The sequence below is a fragment of the Maudiozyma barnettii genome (assembly GCF_903064755.1).
Source record: "Maudiozyma barnettii strain CLIB 1767 genome assembly, contig: KABA2_01, whole genome shotgun sequence".
In the NCBI taxonomy this organism is placed as follows: Eukaryota; Fungi; Ascomycota; class Saccharomycetes; order Saccharomycetales; family Saccharomycetaceae; genus Maudiozyma; species Maudiozyma barnettii.
This window is the reverse complement of record NW_024545238.1, coordinates 526,383-546,406: the sequence shown is the minus strand read 5'-3', so window position 1 is coordinate 546,406 and position 20,024 is coordinate 526,383. Positions and strand designations below refer to the sequence as shown.

Below are 20,024 nucleotides of genomic sequence, written 5' to 3'. Positions count from 1 at the left end.
TCGATTAGCTATTCAAGTATACCCTCATATCAGTGGCATTAGGTTTTCCTTCATTGTAAAAAGTCAATTTTATTAAAAAACATCTAATTATATAATATATCATTACAACCCAATAATGTCTCTCATACATCCCAAGACAAACACATATACGTTTAAATTTGAACCTTTTTTAAAACAGGAATATCAATTGACTAGAGACCCTGATAGACCTATATGTCCGGATTATGATCCCAAAGTTGGCATTCAGACATGTCCCAGAGGACATTCATGTCCTTATAAACATATTTTACAAAATTTTAGGAATAAGATTGTGTGCAAACATTGGTTACGTGGACTTTGTAAGAAGAATGATCAATGTGAATACTTGCATGAATATAACTTGAGAAAGATGCCAGAATGTGTATTTTATAGTAAGAATGGATTTTGTACACAGACACCTGAATGTCAATATTTACATATTGATCCACAAGCTAAAATACCGAGATGTACTGATTATGATAAAGGGTTCTGTGTAGATGGCCCAGATTGTAAAAGGAGACATATTAAAAAGTCAATTTGTCAAAGGTATATTACTGGGTTCTGCCCCTTGGGATTACGTTGTGATTTAGAACATCCTAAATTTGGACCTGAAGTCTTTTTACAAGATTCTTTATTGCAAAGGTATAAGATTAGAAAAGATCACGAAATTAATACCAGAAAGATAGATGAAGAAAAAGAAAGAAGATTAAACGCTATTATTAATGGTGACATAGATACATAAGATTACATTCATCGAAAGGACATCTGAAACAACAATCAAAACAAACAAACAAAATAACGTTGTTAAATTAAAATTACATATTTAGAGTTCTTTTTTTTAGGCATATATATATATATATATATATATAAAACTTAACTAAATAAAAGAAATGCATTCCTCTAACGATATTCTATCGACAAGGATTTTTGAAACTAATGATAGTTCTTCTGACCAATTATTGGTATAATAAGTATCATCACAATTAAATATATTTAAAGCAATTGGTTCATTCCTTAGAATGGAGTTTATTAACCATTGCGTATGCTGAACAGATGACGTTATATTAGTAGAATTGGGTGAATATAAATCGTTTGGACCACTGGTCTCATTATGAAATTTGAAATTTTTTAATTCACTATATGGCTCATTACCTGATATGAAAGAAAGAAGACATAACCCAAAAGAATAAAGATCTGTGTCATGCGTAAAGACAGATGTTTCATTCCCGTTTGTTTCAGGCTTATTAATGACCCTCTCAATAACCTCAGGAGGGCAATACTCTAGAGTAGTGTCCAAATTCAGATTTGTTGATAATGATGGATTTATTGTTTTATTATTCAATTTCAGTTTAATATCAGAAGATACGTCAATTATTGATGATGTAAAATCGCATAGGTAAAAATTGAAATTATCAAACGAAAAAACATCAGTATCATTTAATGTACCCACCATAATATTTGCTGTTTTAATATCTCCATGGATAACATGTTTTAATTTTAAAAAATTTAACGAAATTAACATTTCATTAACAAGTTTTTTAAAAATATTTTTTTTCAACTCAACGTCATCAGAATAATTTTGTTTTAAAAACTTAATAAATTGTTGTAAATTTAGATTTAATTTTGGCAATATCAATGCTGGAATAAATTCGTTTCTTCTTAATTTATTAAAATGCTGTTTATTGATGTATGTGATTCCATGAAATGGAATAATATATGTTTCTCCAAGACCATCACTGGATGCATGCAAATATGTCAAAATCAATCCTTCATTTAATAAAGTTCTAGTCTTTCTCCTTGAATGTGGGAATTTCAATACAAAATGTTTTTGTCTTTGATGGTCTTCAAGATGAGTGGTATCCATCTCACAGATGTAACAATATGAACCTTGACCTAACATTCGATTCGATTTAAATTTCATTCTAGAATCTTGTAAGAAATCTATTGACGATGAAAGCATGCATTCTTGGATATTATGATAGGTCCATTCATTTAAAAGGTTTAAAGTATCTGTTGAATTTTCAAATGGGGGATTCACTGGAGAAATATTATATGTATTCAGATCTGTCATCAAATGAGATAAAGATGAATTCGGTAGGTTATCTTCGTGAGAAGAACCCTTAGCAGAATGTATTGAATTAAATCCTGCTACAGGGAATTTTTTAAGTTCTGGGGTAACAGGAGAAAGAGGGAGTCTTTCGATATTTCTCTTCTTAACATCCAGGTTAGGCACCGGAGAAGCTGGTGGTGTGAAATCCATCCTTTGTTTCAGGTAATAATTTATAATATAATAAGATCTAAGCTCCAATATGTGTATGTATATTAATATATCCCTTAACTAAAGTGTTGCTATTTTTTGTTTTTAAAACAGATGCGAAATGTTTATCTTTTCCTTGTAAAAGTAAACTAATAAAACAATTTGGCAAAAGACAACTCCTTGAGAAATTGAAAACTAGTACTGTAATGTGTTATCTAATACACTGACTATATAGATCAGATCAAATCAATGAAGATTACTTCCTTATTTTTAAAAACGATCGACTCTTGTATTGTTTTGTTTATTTAAGGTTGTCATTACTACTACTCCCCGTTAATATCAACTTCTCATCCCAGCCATTTTTTTCTTTAAGCGTTCGAATGTCATACTGCACGGTCGAGGATGCGCGCAAGTTACGTAACTAAAGAGACTATTTACTGTAAACTCACTCGGTTTCTCTTACTGGATAGAGAGAGACAGAGAGAGAAATCAGTCATATGTGAACATGATGTTAAAGAAGGACTGGGCTGGCCATCCTATGTTCTGTTCCTGTTCTGGTGTTAAGTTAATATAAATACACATATATAAATATATTCACTGTTGACTTCTAACAGACCAAACATTTGTGAAAGTCGGTAGCGTGAATGCTTCATTAGGCTTATAATTAAGACAACTTCGATAACCTTGTTTTTTGGCAGAAGAAAAGAAGAATATTTGTTCCTATTTACGATTCGAAATATTTGTCTGTAGAAGTAATGGCCTCAAGTAATAATAACACACGTAATGAATCACAAAGGACTCGTGATATCTCAGATGATCAATTATCCAAGAATTTGGCCAAATACTCTTTAGTCCTAGAGAAATTGACCACGCAATCTCAGATCTCCAAACTTGTTAATATAATTACACAGGATCATAAGAATACGACTGAAAGTTTAAATGGGTATATCGAAGAGAGTCAATTGAAATACAATAAAGAGCTGAGAAAATTTGAATTGAATAGAGTAGATCTTACAACAACGTTGTCCGATTTTCAATCTACTTTATCTCAAATTACAAGTTCGAATAATTCTGCCAAAAGGATATATTCTGATATTAATACAACAGATCAGGAATATAAATATCTTAATAAGACTCTGACATTTCTAAATGATGTGCGAACTTTAAAAAATAATATAATTTTGATTAACTCTGCCTTGGAGGACTCTAATTACATAACAGCAGCTAAGGCCATAAATGAAATTCGTGAATTACCGCCTCACATTATAACCTCTGAATTTTCTAAGAGTGTTGTACCATCAGCTGAGTTACCTACAGAACCTCAAGAACTAATTAACGATTGGTGCGAAAAATTGACAAACATATTTAGAACTCAATTTGAAAAAGCTGTAGAAAATAAGGATATTGAACAATTAACGATTTTTTTTAAGTTATTCCCATTAATTGGTCAATCTCAATTAGGTTTAGAGATCTATAGTAAATATATTTGTGAAATTATATCTTCAGAAAATAAGAAAATCGTGGAAGGTGCAATTAAATATAATGCTGGGTTTAATACAGTTATTTTACAATTATTTAAAACTGTTTCGATGGTTATTAACGAACATTCAAAAATTATCTCCACATGTTACGGGACTCAATATTTAACAATAATCATGGAAAAAATAGAAAAAGAAACAGAATTGCAAGCCATATTGGTACTAAATTATTTTAGTGAAAAGAGGAAACCTGCTGAACTAATTAAACAATTTAATAATGAAGATGCAGAGGAGGAAAGTGAAGATGATCAAGATGATTACAATGATAATGATGATTCTGAGTACGATTCCGATTCTGATATTCAAAAGGAAAATGAGAGACAAATTATACCTCTAAACGAACTTGATAATTTGATAAATGAATATTCCCAAATATTGCAAAATTGGTCTATGTATACAAGATTGTTTTCTGTAAAATGGGTTGAATTTTCTAAAAATAAGTCATTGAATGATCCATTATCATTACCAGACCCAATAATTAACGGCAATTTTTTATCTAAACTGCATAAAGAACATCACATCGCCAATTTCCAACTTTTGCTATTCAGATTTCTAAATGATTCATTTGCTAAAATTATAACCTTGGAAGAGATGCCTTCTTTGAACGATTTTATTACACTTGAAGTCGTTAATCATAAAGACCAGTCTTCTTGGCCGATATCATCTGTATTAGAAGATATGACATTATTGATAAGAAAAAGTTTAATATATTCTTTAAATACAGGAAATATTATCATTTTTGCAAACTTTTTAGATAAGCTTGTTGTTTTTGTTCAAAATGAATTTCTAGTCAAATTCACTCAGGCTAAGTTTAAATTATTACAAGCCAAATTACCTTCCCAATCAAGCACATCTTTTATTGCATTAAGAAGATACATTCCAAAATCGGTAACAGATGGAACAGATTCAATATTAGGTTCCAGAAATGGCACACCAACTGCAGAAAGAAGAGAATATTCACCTCAGAATGCAAGTAAATTAGCACAATTAAGTAAGTTCGATTTTAGAAACGCTTTTGCCAATATCCAATCTAATTTACAGTCTGTTGTTATCAGTGAAGATAGTTCTGATAGTTCATCTATTTTAGCGTTGCATCATTTCCTAATCTACATCAACACTTTATTTTTTACAAAATTTTCCCTTAAATTATTGCTAACTACAGAAATATTGGAAAAGAATCCCAGATTGTTACAAGATAACTTTCCATTTAATGACGACGCATTTATTATTACTGAAAAGATTGAAAAATGTCAAGGGATAATGTTAACTCAAATTACAAAATTGTCTTCATGGTCCGTTAAAGTTCTGTTTGAAAAGGTCTTATCCAGTAGACTTCGTTTATTATTTGCCCATTTATTTGTAAACGACAACAAGACTGATGATTACAAACGTGGTGATGAAGGAGATTCCGATGATTCCAAATGTTATATTTCTAACATCGAAAATTTTGAAGATCTATCTAATTTGAATGAATTTATTAACAAATGGACTACTTTGATTCAACCGTTCAAGAACGTACTTCATGATGATGCATTTGACAGGCTATTAAAATCTGTCGCAGTTTATTCCAGCAAAGTTGTCGAAAAGAAGATTTGGTCCCTGCAAGTTAACGAACTTGGTGCAATTAGATTAGATAGAGAACTTTCGCTATTTATAAATACAATATGTGGTACAAACTATTCATTAAGGGAAACCTTTGTAAGGTGTAGCCAGATTGTTCTATTGCTTGGTTTCGATGATGATGACTTTGATATTCAAAGCGGCGATATCAAAGATGAAATATCAAGTTCGATGGATTGGGTTTTGAAACCGCAAGAGAGAGTAAATGCTCGCAACTTAATGGTGGACAAAAGACGCTGAAATGGACACTAATCGACCCTTACATAATCTTATATATACACATTTACATATAACTGCATTCCAACTATTACCTTGTCCATTTGTCAAATTTAGATAAATCCTCTTCTTGCCCACGGTTAGTCTTATTTTAATAGTGTACCTCATCGCTCACTATGTACGAACTCGCCCTGAATTGTAAGGCCGAGTTTTTTAACTTAGCGAGATATTGCCAAAGTAAACAAAAACTGAAAAATTGTTCCATGTGGATTGAAGCTCATCAATAAACTTTATAAATGTCACAATACCTAAAAACAAAGTATACTCAAATCTAACGTGGCCACAATAGGCTATTATTTAATAATCGATTTTAATCAACCAATCCCGTTGGTCTATAAACAGATTTGCACATCGTCTTGCTTTTTTTATTTATTAAAAAGAGCATAGCTGAGCGGTTGCAACGATAGCAACACGAAATTATCCAAGAAATAGCATTAATATACTAAATAATATCGATTTGTTGAGACCAGTATAACTTTATTACGGAATATTTGATACAAGTGTAGATCACAAATTTAATTAAAGTAACTTTTGAGTTAAAACTAAAAAAACAAATAGTTTATTTTATAGGGTTGTACATTTTTAGCTGTTAAAACACAATATAAAACGTTAGAATATATATCCACAATGCCATTTAATACGACCCATGCTGTAGCTGAAGGTCTGTCCCAACTACACAATGACATAGACGACATAGAATCAGAAACAATTTCACATAATTCTCAGGATACACCTGAGTATAAGAATGATCAAAGTGCAAATGTACAAGAGCAGTTTATGCTAATACCAGAAAAAGTAAATACAGAGAGTCCTCAGGATCCAAACATTGCTAAGGAACATTTTCAGATTGAAACACCAACCTTAGAAGATAGTATGACTGAGGAAAGTAACTATCCTACAGGATTGAGTGGTGAAATACCTTTAAAAACTGATGATGTACGTGCACATACCGAAACGACTATTCTCGAAGAGGTGTTAACGAAAGCTATTCAAGAGGAAGGGAATGAAATAGAAGGCGAAGAAGAAAAAGGAAAAGAAGAGTACAATCAAGATATACAAACGACCAACAATCCTGACTTAGAAAACGCCAATCATTCCCATGAAGCTCTGAAGGACACATCCTCACAACCAGATGAACTGAAAATAGACGATAATGAAGACCCAATAGACAATGAGGCGTTCTCGAAGCTTCTCGAATTTGATTCAAAAAATGACCACGAATTATTCAGTACAAATGATATTCCGGATGAAGCAATAGCCAAAGATAATGAAAATAAAAACGATATAATTAATACAGAAACGATTGAACAACAGGATAACACAATAAAGGATACAGATGAAAAAACAAGGGAATCCACTGTAAAGTTAGAAGATAATAAACAAAATAATGAATCATCCTTATCGCCGCATCCAACATTATCAAAGGAATTAAAACAAACCCTATCTGCATTTACAAACACACCTGAGATATCATTAAGTCCTACAAATAATGTTAAAGATAGAGTGATAGTCAAACCAGAAGATATTGCTAATGGAGAATCAAACCTTGTGCAGAAATTGCTTATGGAAAAGTCAATAACGGAACAGGATCAGCGAAAGAACTCTATAATACCAGGTATGTTCCATACAAACGATTTACATCCTCAATCCATTCAATTAGAAAGTATTTCACAACACAGCGGTGCTTTGTCACGTATAGGGAATGATCTCTCGCCAATGAATGTAGGTGATCCAAATAGCATCGGTGGGACTCATCAAGGGGTCACTGGTGTCCCCGATGAACAACCTACCATTTTTGCGTATGCCAGGTTAGACTTCCAAAATTTTACCTTTTACGTTCAAACATTACATGCTATAATAGGTAGGCGGTCCGAAAATGATACTACCCACAAAGTCGATGTTAATCTGGGACCGTCAAAGTCCATATCCAGACGTCATGCTCAAATATTTTATAATTTCGGTACTGGAAGATTTGAACTTTCAATTATTGGTAAGAACGGTGCTTTCGTAGATGATAATTTTGTGGAAAGAGGAAAGACAGTTCCGTTGATGAATAAAACAAAGATTCAAATTGGCCAGATCCCATTTCAATTTGTATTGCCAGATCAAGATAATGATGCGATAGAAGATGATAGTAAAGAAAGGGTATCAGATGGTTCTAAATTTATAAAGTCAACTAACAAAAAAGCAAAGAAAGCAACTACAAAAAAAGCAACTGTGAAGAAAGAAACAACCAAGAAACTAGGGTCTGCTAAGAAGGAGACAACATTAAAGAAAGAAACTACAAGAAAGAAAGAAACGACCTCTAAAAAAGAACCTGCAACTAAGAAGAAGACAACAACCAAACCAGCAGTAAAGAAAGAAAGGAAAACGGCGAAAGTACCGAAGAAAGTTTACACACTCGAAGAGATCCCAGAAGAATATCGAACCAAACCTGCATTTTCTTATTCTGCAATGCTTACCACATGCATACGCAAGAATTCTACTGAAAAAGGTATGTCACTTTCAGAAATATATGCTGGTATCAGAGAATTGTATCCATTTTATAAATATTGTCCTGATGGTTGGCAAAGCTCAGTAAGGCATAACCTTTCACTTAATAAATCTTTTAGGAAAGTTTCTAAAGAAGGGAAGGGTTGGTTATGGGGATTGGATGAGGCTTATATAGCTGAAAGAGAACAACAAAAACGGAAACAGGCTGAAGCTGCAAAGGCCAAGGCTGAAGCAGCCCAAGCTCGCCAAGAACAGCAACAACAACAAAAAGCAAAGAAAGCAACAACTGCTAAGACTACTTCTGCGAAGAAACAAAGCATATCTCAGACGTTAGCTGCTAACAGAGCCACTACTAATAATGTAAATAGATTGACTGATCACCAAAGGACAATGAAATACTTACAGGGACAACTGATGATTCTGACCAAGGATAGAAAAGGGCTATCAAAACAAGTTATTGCAAATATCCTGACTCAAGCGTTAGCAATGACCATTAATCAGGTAACACAAGCAGCAAAGAACAAAGGAATATCAGGAAATCCACTTACTGCATTAATGGATAAAAATCCTAAACATTTGAACCTTATTTTAGCAGCTGCCGTTAATGCAGCAACAGCAAAAATTACCAATGGTAAAATAAAGAGTCTTGTTAGTATGACACCCCCATCTGTTGAAAAATCCAAAATTACAACACAACAGCCAAATATTCAAAGACCAAATACTGTTGAAACAAATTCTTCTTCTCCAAATATAAAGACTGAAAAGCAAGTACAATCATCACCTCATAAGGATACAACAAAAATTGAACCCGAATCTGAAAGTGTAGATTCGTCATTTGATCCAACATCTTTATCAAGATTTTTCCAACCGAAACAACAGGTACGAGTTCCTCCTGTAAGTAATACAAATCCTACAACGAGTATAACGAGTATAACGCCTCAAAAACGTCCATTAGAAGATAATAGTGACGAAAGTAGCGATGAGAGTACATCAAGCGGTGAAAGTGATAGTGAGAGCGATGAAGAAGACGATGAAGACGATGAAGACGATGAAGACGATGAAGAAGAGGAAGGAGCTGATGGTAACGACGATGAGGAGGATGAAGATGAAGAGGACGAAGATGAAGAGGACGAGGACAACGATGAAGAAGAAGAAGAAGATGGCGAGGATACCGGGGATAATGAAGAAGATGATAACGCAAATGAGAATGAAGGGAAGAATGATGAAGGTAACAACCAGGAACAAGAGCAAATGGACAAGGTAGTAGAAGATAATGAAGATGACAATAAAAATAATCTGTCAAGTCCGTCGTCATCGGATGAACACAACGGAAATGAAGTAGTTGATAGCTTGCAAAAGGATGATAATTATAATGCTGTCACCACTCCACAAATGACCTACTCATCAATAGAAAACGATACTCACAACACTAAAGATGGTGACGGAGATATTGAGATGAAAGATGTTAATGAGGATGTTGCTTAATCTACTGAAGAGGCAAAATCTGCAATTGTTAGCGAAAATTCTTCTACCTAGGAGAGATTAATTGTTAATTCTTCATACTAATTTTTTTATCTATCGATACTAATGTATCGGAATAATGTTTGAAGGAAGTTTTTTTTTATAAATACAATAGCTTCCTCCTTCATGTTGGGCAAGTTATATACATAAATGTATAAAACTAAGGTATATCAATCAATTAACAACTGTATTATTTAAGTATATACTGGCAATTATGTCAAAACGACTGTATGCTTTTTTTTTCCTTTGTGGTCGATTTTGAGACTTATCGTAAAATAAAATTTCGTTATAGTAATATGGGAATTTTAAAAACTTTTTGCTAATTAATAATATGTCTAATGAATCTATATGTATATAGAAAGGAATAGAATTATCCTACAACGTTATTGAAGGAACCTTCTTTTTCTTTAATCTCCCAGAATGTAGCCCCTACGTCATGATTACCATGGTAAACCCAACCATTCTCTGTAACATGGTACAAGTTGATAGAACCACCAGAGTATGCATCTCTGTGAGCGGCTGCTAAAATCGATCTTTTCCCTAGGTATAATGCTTCTTCAACGGTTAAATCCCATTTATAATTAGAATCCAAGACACCATAGGCAAACGTCTGACCAGACCCAACACAAAATAGATCACCATTCAGTCTTGTACCATCTGAATCCACGTAATAAATGGTAGGACCTTCTTTCTTTGTATACCCGCAAATCATTGTACCCATCGAAAGACCTGCACCTTTATATTGATATACCAAATTACTTAAGATCTTGGATGCAGCTGCAACTGATATTCTTTCTTTCTCCTTTAATTCACTTAATCTACATTGAGTACCTAGCCACGTTTCCCAATATTGACAATCGGCGGCACCACCAGCCATTGTACCTAATAAGAAGGGATTAATTTCGATAACTTTTTTCACTGTTTGTGATGCAACCCAATTACCTGCAGTAGCACGAGAATCTACTGCAACAATAATACCTCCTTGAAATCTAAATGCTAATGTAGTTGTACCATGGGCAATCTTAATCTTACAATCTGGATTCTGGGAATCATCTGTATGGGCTCTTAAAAATTGTTGAGGGGATGAAATAGGTGGCATCATAATATTTGGTGCCATACGTTGAAATTGAGAGTTACCGGAAATGAAATCTTGTTCTAAGTTCTCTTCATTATCGTATTGCAATTCTCTCACTAATGCACTTTTTGGAGTAAATCTACTGGCGATAGCATCCATCTTTATATTTTTTTATTTTCTTATTATTATTATTATTCTTGTTGCTCTTAGTTTTAGTCAATATATATCTTACGGAAAACAAGCAATTCACACTTTCTGAATGATATAATGCTTCAATTGATTAAATGTAGAAACTAATAATGTATATTACCACTTAAAATTATGATTGTATCAAAAATAAATATATTGTATACTTCTTTTATATCTTTTAATAATATTATTTGCCACCCTTTGACTTTGCCATCCTTTTATTTTACTGGATTTGGCCTTTAAATTGCGTAAAGAAGAAAAACGGGAAAAAAAACAGGATTGGAGGGTAACACTTTATTTCTCAAAATATGGTTGGACTGTCTTTTCCATAAAACCCATCCATCTACAAAAATATATAAAATGTCTGGGTGTAATATTTTTCAACAAAAAATAATTGTTTTGAAAATTTCCCGATTTGGACACACTTTTTTATTTTATATATATTTTCATTTTAATTGAGGAACGCATTGAGAAATTAATTTTGTTCGACTGCTAAAGTAACAATTTCAGTGATGATATCATATGCAACGAGGTGCCGGATGACAGTGCATTTTACTTGGTTCCCCTCTGATATCATCGATTTCTTTATTACAGAATTTTTTGTTGGAATACTGAAAGTAACTCAACTAATGTACGGTGCAGTTAACAAATTAATCTTTGTTAATCTTGTTTAAATAAAATTAAAGTATATATTCATATATAAACTATCATTTAAGCATATGTATCATATTACTCCTTTCTTTGTCTTGTACTTGAAACTAAACATACCAAGAACTTACACATACATTAATATAACCGAAGATGTCTGCTAAAGCCCAAAACCCAATGCGTGAGCTAAAGATCGAGAAGCTAGTCTTGAACATTTCTGTTGGTGAATCTGGTGACAGATTGACCAGAGCCTCCAAGGTTCTAGAACAACTTTCTGGTCAAACCCCAGTCCAATCTAAGGCTAGATACACTGTCAGAACTTTCGGTATCAGAAGAAACGAAAAGATTGCTGTTCACGTCACTGTCAGAGGTCCAAAGGCTGAAGAAATTCTAGAAAGAGGTCTAAAGGTTAAGGAATACCAATTGAGACTAAGAAACTTCTCTGCTACTGGTAACTTTGGTTTCGGTATCGACGAACACATCGATCTAGGTATCAAGTACGATCCATCCATTGGTATTTTCGGTATGGATTTCTACATTGTCATGGGTAGACCAGGTGCTAGAGTCACTAGAAGAAAGAGATGTCAATCTACCATCGGTAACTCTCACAAGACCTCCAAGGAAGACACCATCGCTTGGTTCAAGCAAAGATACGATGCTGATGTCCTTGACAAATAAGCTTAATTTTAAATTTTTTAAAAGAATCAATTCAGTTATATAAATCTCATTTATATCTATATATCCTTTTTTCTATTTTAATTAACTTAACTCATTTCATCTAATCTCCTCGAAATTCAAACTGAATTGTATAGCGCTATTAACGAAAATAGTATAACTATTATTATTTGAATACTCCGTTGTTGACGTTTACTATCAAATACCTAACGGCGGAATAATAATACTTTTAATTATAATTGATATATATATATATATATATATATATAAATACAGACAATTACTAACTATTTAGGAAATTGATCCTCTATTATATCTAATATCCTTTCATTAATGTCATAATTTAATTTGTCATATGATGCAACTTGGTTTATTTGGGCTTTTTCTCTATATTTATCTAAATCCTCCAATTGTTTCTTTTGTTGTGAGACAAGATTATCGATGATCTGTGTACTTGTTCTCATAAAATCGTTATTAATGGCCCATTGATTTACTGATGTTTGCGGTATTAAATCTCTTAATGTAATAATCTGATGTGCAAGGTACGAATCTATGACAGCTAATTTATTTTTTATAGATGTTTCATTGTCTTCGGTAGAAATATCTTCTAAAGAGTATCTAGAAGGGTCAACATGAGGATGTTTTGAATTAAATTCTTGTAAAAAATTTTCATCATTAAGATAGATACTCTCAAGAGAACGTTTTTGTCCTTTTGGTTTATCTCCTGCAGTATGTTTCTGTATATATTCTTGAAATATAGAGTCAGGTATTACATGATTTGCTATCTTACCCATTTTGACAGATTTCTGAGCATAAGGATGCAAATGTGTTATATCTTGTTTCTGCATTGCTTCCCGTATGAGCCTTTCAGCTTCGTTCTTATACTCATCGCTTGGTATCTTATAATCAATAAACGGTAAATAATCCATATTATTCTTATTGTGGTATCCTTTCACTCTCTTTTTTAAATATGTGAGTTTTACCACTATAGTAGTATGTCCTCTTTATAATGTTATAACTATTCAACTGTGGTTTGCTACCTACTTGTTTCTCTTTCTCACGATATATACATTATTATCATTACCTTTTATTAGCCTTCTCTGTTCCTCCGCGTAAATTTAAAAACTAATTTATTCTATGATAAACATCATAGAATAATCAAATCAAAATGCAATACACACATACATACATATGTATAAAAAGGAAAATGGAATAAGAATATGTCTGTTAATATGTTCTCTGTTATTTACATGTAAATATATTATTAAATCTAGTAAATCTTCCTGTGGATCTATTTTCTAACACAGAAGATGAGGGTAAGAAATGCGGGATCTATATTTTATGCTGTTTCGCAGCATGGATTGGAGACCAAATACCTCTCACACTACTATTTAAAGTTCTTACATTATCGTTCTTGGTCCATCTACGTAATTGATCCCCACTAGAATCCCTCAATAACTTCAGTTTAGCCTCAATACCTTCACTACTTAAGTTTCGCACACATATGACTTTCTCACGACCATTTGTGTATTCAGCTCTCAATATAGGATGCCCAGGTTTTCTCAATACATCAAATTGCATGTATGGGTTCCCTATAGCAAACTTATCCAGTCTCTCAGAGGTTAAAAACCGTCTCATACCATCTGAAGATCCACCCCAGTTACAATACTGTAATGTAACTTTCTTACAAGGGAAAACAAATGCCCCGACACCATTACGGGCAATAGACACCCGTTGAATCACTTTAACGACCATTTTAATGTTCTTGTACTTGTTTCAATATATAAATAATCCCTAATGAATCTTATCTAATAGCTAGAGAGTACCTTCTCTAACTTTTGTCACGTCGACCAGCTTTACTCTCTTTTTTAATATAACTAGTTTTGGTTTGTCTTTTATCTAAATTTTCCCTTTCCCTCTCTGTTTCGCTCTTTGAGAACAAATTCAAATTACGAATAATGAAAATAAGGAACCCGAGGGAACTTAAAAGTCTCTTATTAGAGATAGATATATCTCTCCCCTTTTAAAAGGATTTTTTTACTTATGCTATCTTGTGAAAACCATCTATTAATAAACCCTTTTAAATCTTTATGGAATATATATTTCAGATATTAAAGAAGTATTGTTAATATAAACCTCATTTTTTCTAAAACAACAACTACAACAACAACATACCATTACATATATTCGCAATGCCTTTAGTGAAAGCTGCATCTCATCTATTATTATATTCTTTTGCATTTGGTGGCTCTGCTTTTTATTCATATGTAGCATCTCCAATCGCATTCAAAGTGTTAGCTAGAGATCAATTTTCTATCTTACAGAGTAAAGTGTTTCCTAGTTTTTTTGCAATGCAAGGGTTTTCGCCAATGTTGCTTGCTTTGACTGCCCCTATGCCATTAACTATGGCACCTGCATTAGCATTATCTGCAGCATCTGCTAGTGGTTTACTTAATTTGTTTTGGTTATTACCATGGAATAGAAAAGTTAAAGAACAAAGATTAGAACTTAAAACTAAATATAAGGATGACCCAGAGAAATTAGAAGAATTAGATAAAGCGTTAAGAACAGAATTTGGGAAATCTCATGGTATAAGTTTATTATTTAACGTCTCTCATGTGATTAGTTTAATAGTTTATGGTGTCTATCTTTCTAAGGGACTATTACATTTTATACCCAAATGAGAGAAAGCTGAATATTAATTTTATTAACCTGTAAATAATAACATTCATAATGAATTTGATTTTTTTATTCTATTTATTTACTTATATATCAAAAGTTTATCCTAGCTAAAAGAATGGAAAAGAATGATTCTAAATAGTAAAATAATTATAGAAGTTATTTGTTATTATCATTTGTTTATATGTATATGTATATTTACACGATTTTGGAGTTAAAACATGATAATAATAATAAAAGAGTAACAAAGGTAATGAAGAAAAATAAATAAATGCATGATTTAAAACTTAATATTCAATAATAATAAAAAAATTAAACAAATAATAACGCAGGAGAAGTAAAATATGCAATTGTGATATCACATACTATTACTCTTTGATCCTTCAACTGTTATTTGTATCATTATTACCAGTTTCAGTTAGTGGCACCTTCTTCACCTTCCTCTTCTTCTGCATCCGCAGCAATCTCTTGTGCAAATTCTTCTATAATTCTGTCAGCTAATTCAGCAGTTTCTTCTGTAGCATCATTGATTATTTCAATTTCCGCATCCATATTTTCTTCAGCAACTGGTGCGTTTGCATTATCTTCAGTGTTGATAATACCTTCATCCTCATCTTCCTCTTCCTCTTCGATAATTTCAGAGATCAGAGGTTCCTCCTCATCTTCATCAATACCTAATGCATCAGCACCATCAAGGCCACCAGAGATAAAATCGGTGATGTTAGTTGGAGGCATGACAGCAATCATCAATACAATAATTTCATAAATATTTTCAGGGATAGTTCTTTGATATATACCAAGTAAATCAGTTGGTTTTGGGTATACAGCCAAAGCTTTATAAAATTTAGCAGCAGCTTCCAACTCATTACCTGGAGTCATAGACAAATGTTCACCTAATTCAACATTATTACTGAAAACATTTTGAATTTGAGTTGGATCAGTTGGAATTGGATTTTTAGCTAATTCACTCTTTAGAAACTCCCTAATATCTTGTAATTTAGTTTGTTTAGCTTCTTCTTTTTGATTTTCTTCTTCTTTCTTTTGTTTTCTTAATTTCTTCTTCAAAGACTTTCTAAAGTCTGTGTTATTTCTTCTTTGATAATCAAAGTAAAAAGCATAACCAGCCACTGATACTACAGTGGCAATACCGGTGATAGCAAGTGCACTTGAAAATACGTTGGAATTAGCCATACTTGTTGTTAGTGTTGTTAAAATGATGTTTGTGTAACTATCTATATCTATATCTATATATATATATATTGTCTTACCAAATAAATAAAAACTGTTAACTAGAGAGTGAGTATTAAATGCTTTAAAATTAGTAACTTTACTGATCTTCTACTTTTAAAAACCCGGAACTTCCCTTTAATAAGAGTGGTATCAGAATCAGGGTACTTTCTCTATTCTCAATGTTATTTTTCGTCCATTATTATTATTATTATTTCATAGTTTGTTCAGTTTTCCGTTGTCTCTTTTCTGCCCCTCCGAAACAAAAGCCGTTGCTGCCGATGTACGTTAAGAAGGACTATTTCTCTCATTGTTCTAGTTCTCACTTCAATAAAGGAAGAAGGGCACCAGTGGGTAGTCCATGGGTAGGGGAGATCCATTCCAATCACTACTACAATGGTTATAGCTGTGTTATCGTTAGTTTAATGTTGTTGTGTATGTTTCTAATAAAGCTATATATATGTATAAATGGATATATATACAGATATGGCTGCTTGTTTCTCAGGCTGTATGCAATAGGTTGAGTGATGTATCATGCGTCACCAAGAGTACGTTGCAGAATAGCTGCACTGAATTTGTCTGTAAACTTATGTATTTCACTCTCGTCTATCTCTTGCTCAAGGATCGCACGATATTTAGCCTCTAAATCGGTACCAGAAGCATCCTTCAAAAAATCTAATCCATCGGAATCTAAATCCTTGGTATCTATATCCAAATCAACTAGATCCCCATCTCCTAACCCTGCATTCATGGTGTTATCAGGCATGATATTACCATTGATCTCAGACCATTTCTTCTTCATATTTGTCTCTATGGATACTCCCCTTTGATTCCCTGACAAATTATTGGAATCCTGTTGAGTCCTTAGATCAATGATCTCTTTATAAATCTTACGAGCATTACATTTTTTGGCAATGACTTCATCGATTTGATTCTTTAATAATTCAATATCAATATCGACCCCTAAATCATTTTTAACTTCTAAGAGTAAAGCATTAAGATCCACACGTTGTTCATCAGAACCATATTTACTGGTTTGTAAAAATTTTATAATTTTACCAAACCAAAGAATAAAACCTTCAAATATTTGTTCAGTATCATTAATATAAATATCATGTAAAAATTCAAAAAATGAGTCCTGGTGCTTTGTAATCAGATTATAGATACTATCAATCACATTGAATTGAGTAGAAGCTCCTGCACTACCGTCAATAATCATATCAAGTAATTTAATTAAATCCGTCATAAACCTCTCGAAATTTCTTAATGCAACATCCATCTTTGCGACTTTGAATAAACGAACCATTGGTTCATATACTAATGTCACAATAGCTTTTAACAAAGCTAATAATTCCGAATCTTGCCATAATTGCCTCATTAATCGTTTATCATGTTCTTTAATATATAGAATGAACAACACTTTAACTCTTTGGAAATATAAAGATCCATCCTCTTTACTGGCTAGTGGACTGGGTGATTTACTATCAGTAGAGACACTAGGCGTACCATTATTGGCATTAATCTTCCATGTTGTATAGGATTCAATCACTTGAGTAACTGCACTATTAGTAATTATATTCAAATCATCACATTTCATTAGTACTATTAAGACTGCAGGCATGTTCATAGTAGAAGCTTCCCGGTGAACATCTTCCATTGTAAACATTTTCTTTCCTTCTTCTTTATCTAATATGAACGATCTAAGACATTTAATAACAGATTTGGTAGCCACAGTATCGACAGATTCCTTTATTATCAAATTTTCTTGATCTTTGACACGATTCTTATATATACGCAAATCATCAGTTAAAATAGTCGAAAACATTGTCTGTAATAAAGATTGACCTCCACCAAGTAATTGAGGTGGTTGGGCCATAAATAAATCAATAAAACCTTTCATCATTGCCATCGGGTTAGTAAATCTTACGATCTGTTCCATCATGGTGTAAGGCATCAACTTATGCAAACGCCTTATTTGAGTGTAAAACCCATAACTATTATCATGTCCAATAAAAGTTTGGAAAATTAGAGAGGCAAAATATATTTTAAACCATTCAATAAAATCCTGGAATATGGGAGATAGTTCATTAATGCTCGTCTTTTCTTTTATTTCATGTGCTAATCCAATCAAGTAATTATCATCCTTTAATAAGTTCGTTTTAAAATTCTTCATTGAGTCCTGAAGGACAAGAGATCGCTCAAGAGCCAATTTTTGAAAATTTAATTGAGTCTCTAAATTCGAAATATCAATATTTTCTCTCCTCTTGATATCTATTCTAATTTCAGAATTTTGAAGATCATTTATTGTAGGTATCTTATCTGAGTTGAAAAATTTAATTAATGTAGATGAAAGTGCAACCTCTTCATCATCACATAAAGTTCTAAGATACTGTCTCAAAGAGGTACGTAATTTATCATCCATTAATTCATTGTACCCAAACTCTTCTTCTCTAATGTCTTCATCTTCATCTTCAACAATATTGTCTTCCTTGCCTTGATCTATGATATTATTCTCTTCTGCAAATGATTCATCTATAGACTGTGTTATTTGGAAAGAAGATTCACTTTTGGAGCTTGATATAGTACTTTTCTTAGAATTGATACTAGATGTACTTCTTACTTTATGCAGTTGAGATCTTTTCTTAATTTTATGAGGAATATGTGGTAATTTTTTACCAGGAAATTGGAGTACTAAATCTGCAGCCAATTTCTTGAAACTACTATATGACTTAACCACAAACACTTCCTCCAAAGAGTCAGGCATTCTTATTTTAAGTATAAAATGTTTCTTACCTGCTTTCTTCTTGGATGCTGTCAAGTCCCCAACAGATACTGAAGACGATACTGGTGCTGCAGTCATATAGTTTGTACTCCCACTAAGGGAAAGCTTAGAGAATAATGATGAAGTTGATGATTGTACAGCAAACGTATCCTTCATCCAACGAGATGTAGATTTTAATGGATTCACGGAATATAGCGAACTTGTCGAACTTGATGGAGGTGTAGATATATTTATCAAGGGTGAAATTTTCTGTAAAGTTGATTCATGTATGATTGCTATCACATTAATATCCCAATTATTGATGTAAACAGGTTCATTGGTAATTAGATTTTGTATACTTTCCCTTGTCGGTATTGAAAATTCTTCAATCTTGGATCTTTTCCTACTATCTTTATTTAAACTGAACTTCTTATCCACTTCATAATATGTTTTTTCATTTTTAGTAGCAACCCCAGAATTAAATAATAACAAAATCAATTTTGTAAATTTTTGACCTAATTTCTTCCTTTTAGTATCTTGCTCAAGATCAAAACTATCACTAAAACCAAGATCTGTAAAATGTTCAAAAAATACTTGAACTTTTGTTTGCCAAAATGCCTCATCAATAGATACATTTTTGGCAAATAAAGGAAAAGTCATAACAAATTCTCTTAACAAACAACTTAACATCGGGAAATCAGTCACTGTAGAAATATCTAAATTTCCCAATTCATCATTTTTAGGAGTTTTAGCAGCCTTAGATCCATTTTTAGTAAAATCTTTAGGATCTGTGGTAGAAAATGGATACCCAAAAGTTCTTAGCGCCTCTTTTTCATTCAATTGATTAAATTCATATTCAAGTTGAAACTTCAATATTTCTCGTTTCAAATAATGCTCTTGTTTTGGATTTAATGAATAAATACCTGTCTCTTTCTCTGTATCTGTAGACATTTCTTTTTTCTGATTTAGTTTCTGAAGTCAAATACACTCTAATCACTTGATCTCTCTTTCTCAATTACTCAATCAGATGATAACAATAAAAAAGTT

The 20,024-nt window shown here is 32.4% G+C and overlaps 11 protein-coding genes across 11 annotated transcripts; 5 read left to right on the top strand and 6 right to left on the bottom strand.

Annotated features, from left to right (window-relative positions):
* Positions 1 to 115: 115 nt before the first annotated feature.
* On the top strand, positions 116 to 760 carry YTH1 (cleavage polyadenylation factor RNA-binding subunit YTH1; the record flags this gene model as incomplete). The annotated part of the gene is made up of 1 exon (XM_041548183.1): positions 116 to 760. One exon carries the CDS (start codon positions 116 to 118, stop codon positions 758 to 760), a length of 645 nt encoding a protein of 214 aa, XP_041404117.1.
* Positions 761 to 895: 135 nt separating this feature from the next.
* Positions 896 to 2,278, bottom strand: ISR1 (putative protein kinase ISR1; the record flags this gene model as incomplete). Its single annotated transcript, XM_041548182.1, has 1 exon — positions 896 to 2,278. The coding sequence occupies one exon, from the start codon at positions 2,276 to 2,278 to the stop codon at positions 896 to 898; it is 1,383 nt and encodes a 460-aa protein (XP_041404116.1).
* A 752-nt stretch (positions 2,279 to 3,030) lies between these two features.
* COG4 (Golgi transport complex subunit COG4) lies at positions 3,031 to 5,673 on the top strand (the record flags this gene model as incomplete). Its single annotated transcript, XM_041548181.1, has 1 exon — positions 3,031 to 5,673. One exon carries the CDS (start codon positions 3,031 to 3,033, stop codon positions 5,671 to 5,673), a length of 2,643 nt encoding a protein of 880 aa, XP_041404115.1.
* Positions 5,674 to 6,336: 663 nt separating this feature from the next.
* FHL1 (Fhl1p) lies at positions 6,337 to 9,687 on the top strand (the record flags this gene model as incomplete). The annotated part of the gene is made up of 1 exon (XM_041548180.1): positions 6,337 to 9,687. The coding sequence occupies one exon, from the start codon at positions 6,337 to 6,339 to the stop codon at positions 9,685 to 9,687; it is 3,351 nt and encodes a 1,116-aa protein (XP_041404114.1).
* Positions 9,688 to 10,093: 406 nt separating this feature from the next.
* Positions 10,094 to 10,957, bottom strand: PRE2 (proteasome core particle subunit beta 5; the record flags this gene model as incomplete). Its single annotated transcript, XM_041548179.1, has 1 exon — positions 10,094 to 10,957. The coding sequence occupies one exon, from the start codon at positions 10,955 to 10,957 to the stop codon at positions 10,094 to 10,096; it is 864 nt and encodes a 287-aa protein (XP_041404113.1).
* An 831-nt stretch (positions 10,958 to 11,788) lies between these two features.
* Positions 11,789 to 12,313, top strand: RPL11A (60S ribosomal protein uL5; the record flags this gene model as incomplete). Its single annotated transcript, XM_041548178.1, has 1 exon — positions 11,789 to 12,313. One exon carries the CDS (start codon positions 11,789 to 11,791, stop codon positions 12,311 to 12,313), a length of 525 nt encoding a protein of 174 aa, XP_041404112.1.
* Positions 12,314 to 12,597: 284 nt separating this feature from the next.
* Positions 12,598 to 13,239, bottom strand: SNT309 (Snt309p; the record flags this gene model as incomplete). Its single annotated transcript, XM_041548177.1, has 1 exon — positions 12,598 to 13,239. One exon carries the CDS (start codon positions 13,237 to 13,239, stop codon positions 12,598 to 12,600), a length of 642 nt encoding a protein of 213 aa, XP_041404111.1.
* A 403-nt stretch (positions 13,240 to 13,642) lies between these two features.
* MRPL51 (mitochondrial 54S ribosomal protein mL43) lies at positions 13,643 to 14,065 on the bottom strand (the record flags this gene model as incomplete). The annotated part of the gene is made up of 1 exon (XM_041548176.1): positions 13,643 to 14,065. One exon carries the CDS (start codon positions 14,063 to 14,065, stop codon positions 13,643 to 13,645), a length of 423 nt encoding a protein of 140 aa, XP_041404110.1.
* A 437-nt stretch (positions 14,066 to 14,502) lies between these two features.
* Positions 14,503 to 14,994, top strand: TMH18 (Tmh18p; the record flags this gene model as incomplete). The annotated part of the gene is made up of 1 exon (XM_041548175.1): positions 14,503 to 14,994. One exon carries the CDS (start codon positions 14,503 to 14,505, stop codon positions 14,992 to 14,994), a length of 492 nt encoding a protein of 163 aa, XP_041404109.1.
* Positions 14,995 to 15,403: 409 nt separating this feature from the next.
* On the bottom strand, positions 15,404 to 16,180 carry KABA2_01S05280 (Tom20 family protein; the record flags this gene model as incomplete). The annotated part of the gene is made up of 1 exon (XM_041548174.1): positions 15,404 to 16,180. The coding sequence occupies one exon, from the start codon at positions 16,178 to 16,180 to the stop codon at positions 15,404 to 15,406; it is 777 nt and encodes a 258-aa protein (XP_041404108.1).
* Positions 16,181 to 16,748: 568 nt separating this feature from the next.
* LEC1 (Lec1p) lies at positions 16,749 to 19,928 on the bottom strand (the record flags this gene model as incomplete). The annotated part of the gene is made up of 1 exon (XM_041548173.1): positions 16,749 to 19,928. One exon carries the CDS (start codon positions 19,926 to 19,928, stop codon positions 16,749 to 16,751), a length of 3,180 nt encoding a protein of 1,059 aa, XP_041404107.1.
* Between the last annotated feature and the right edge of the window lie 96 nt (positions 19,929 to 20,024).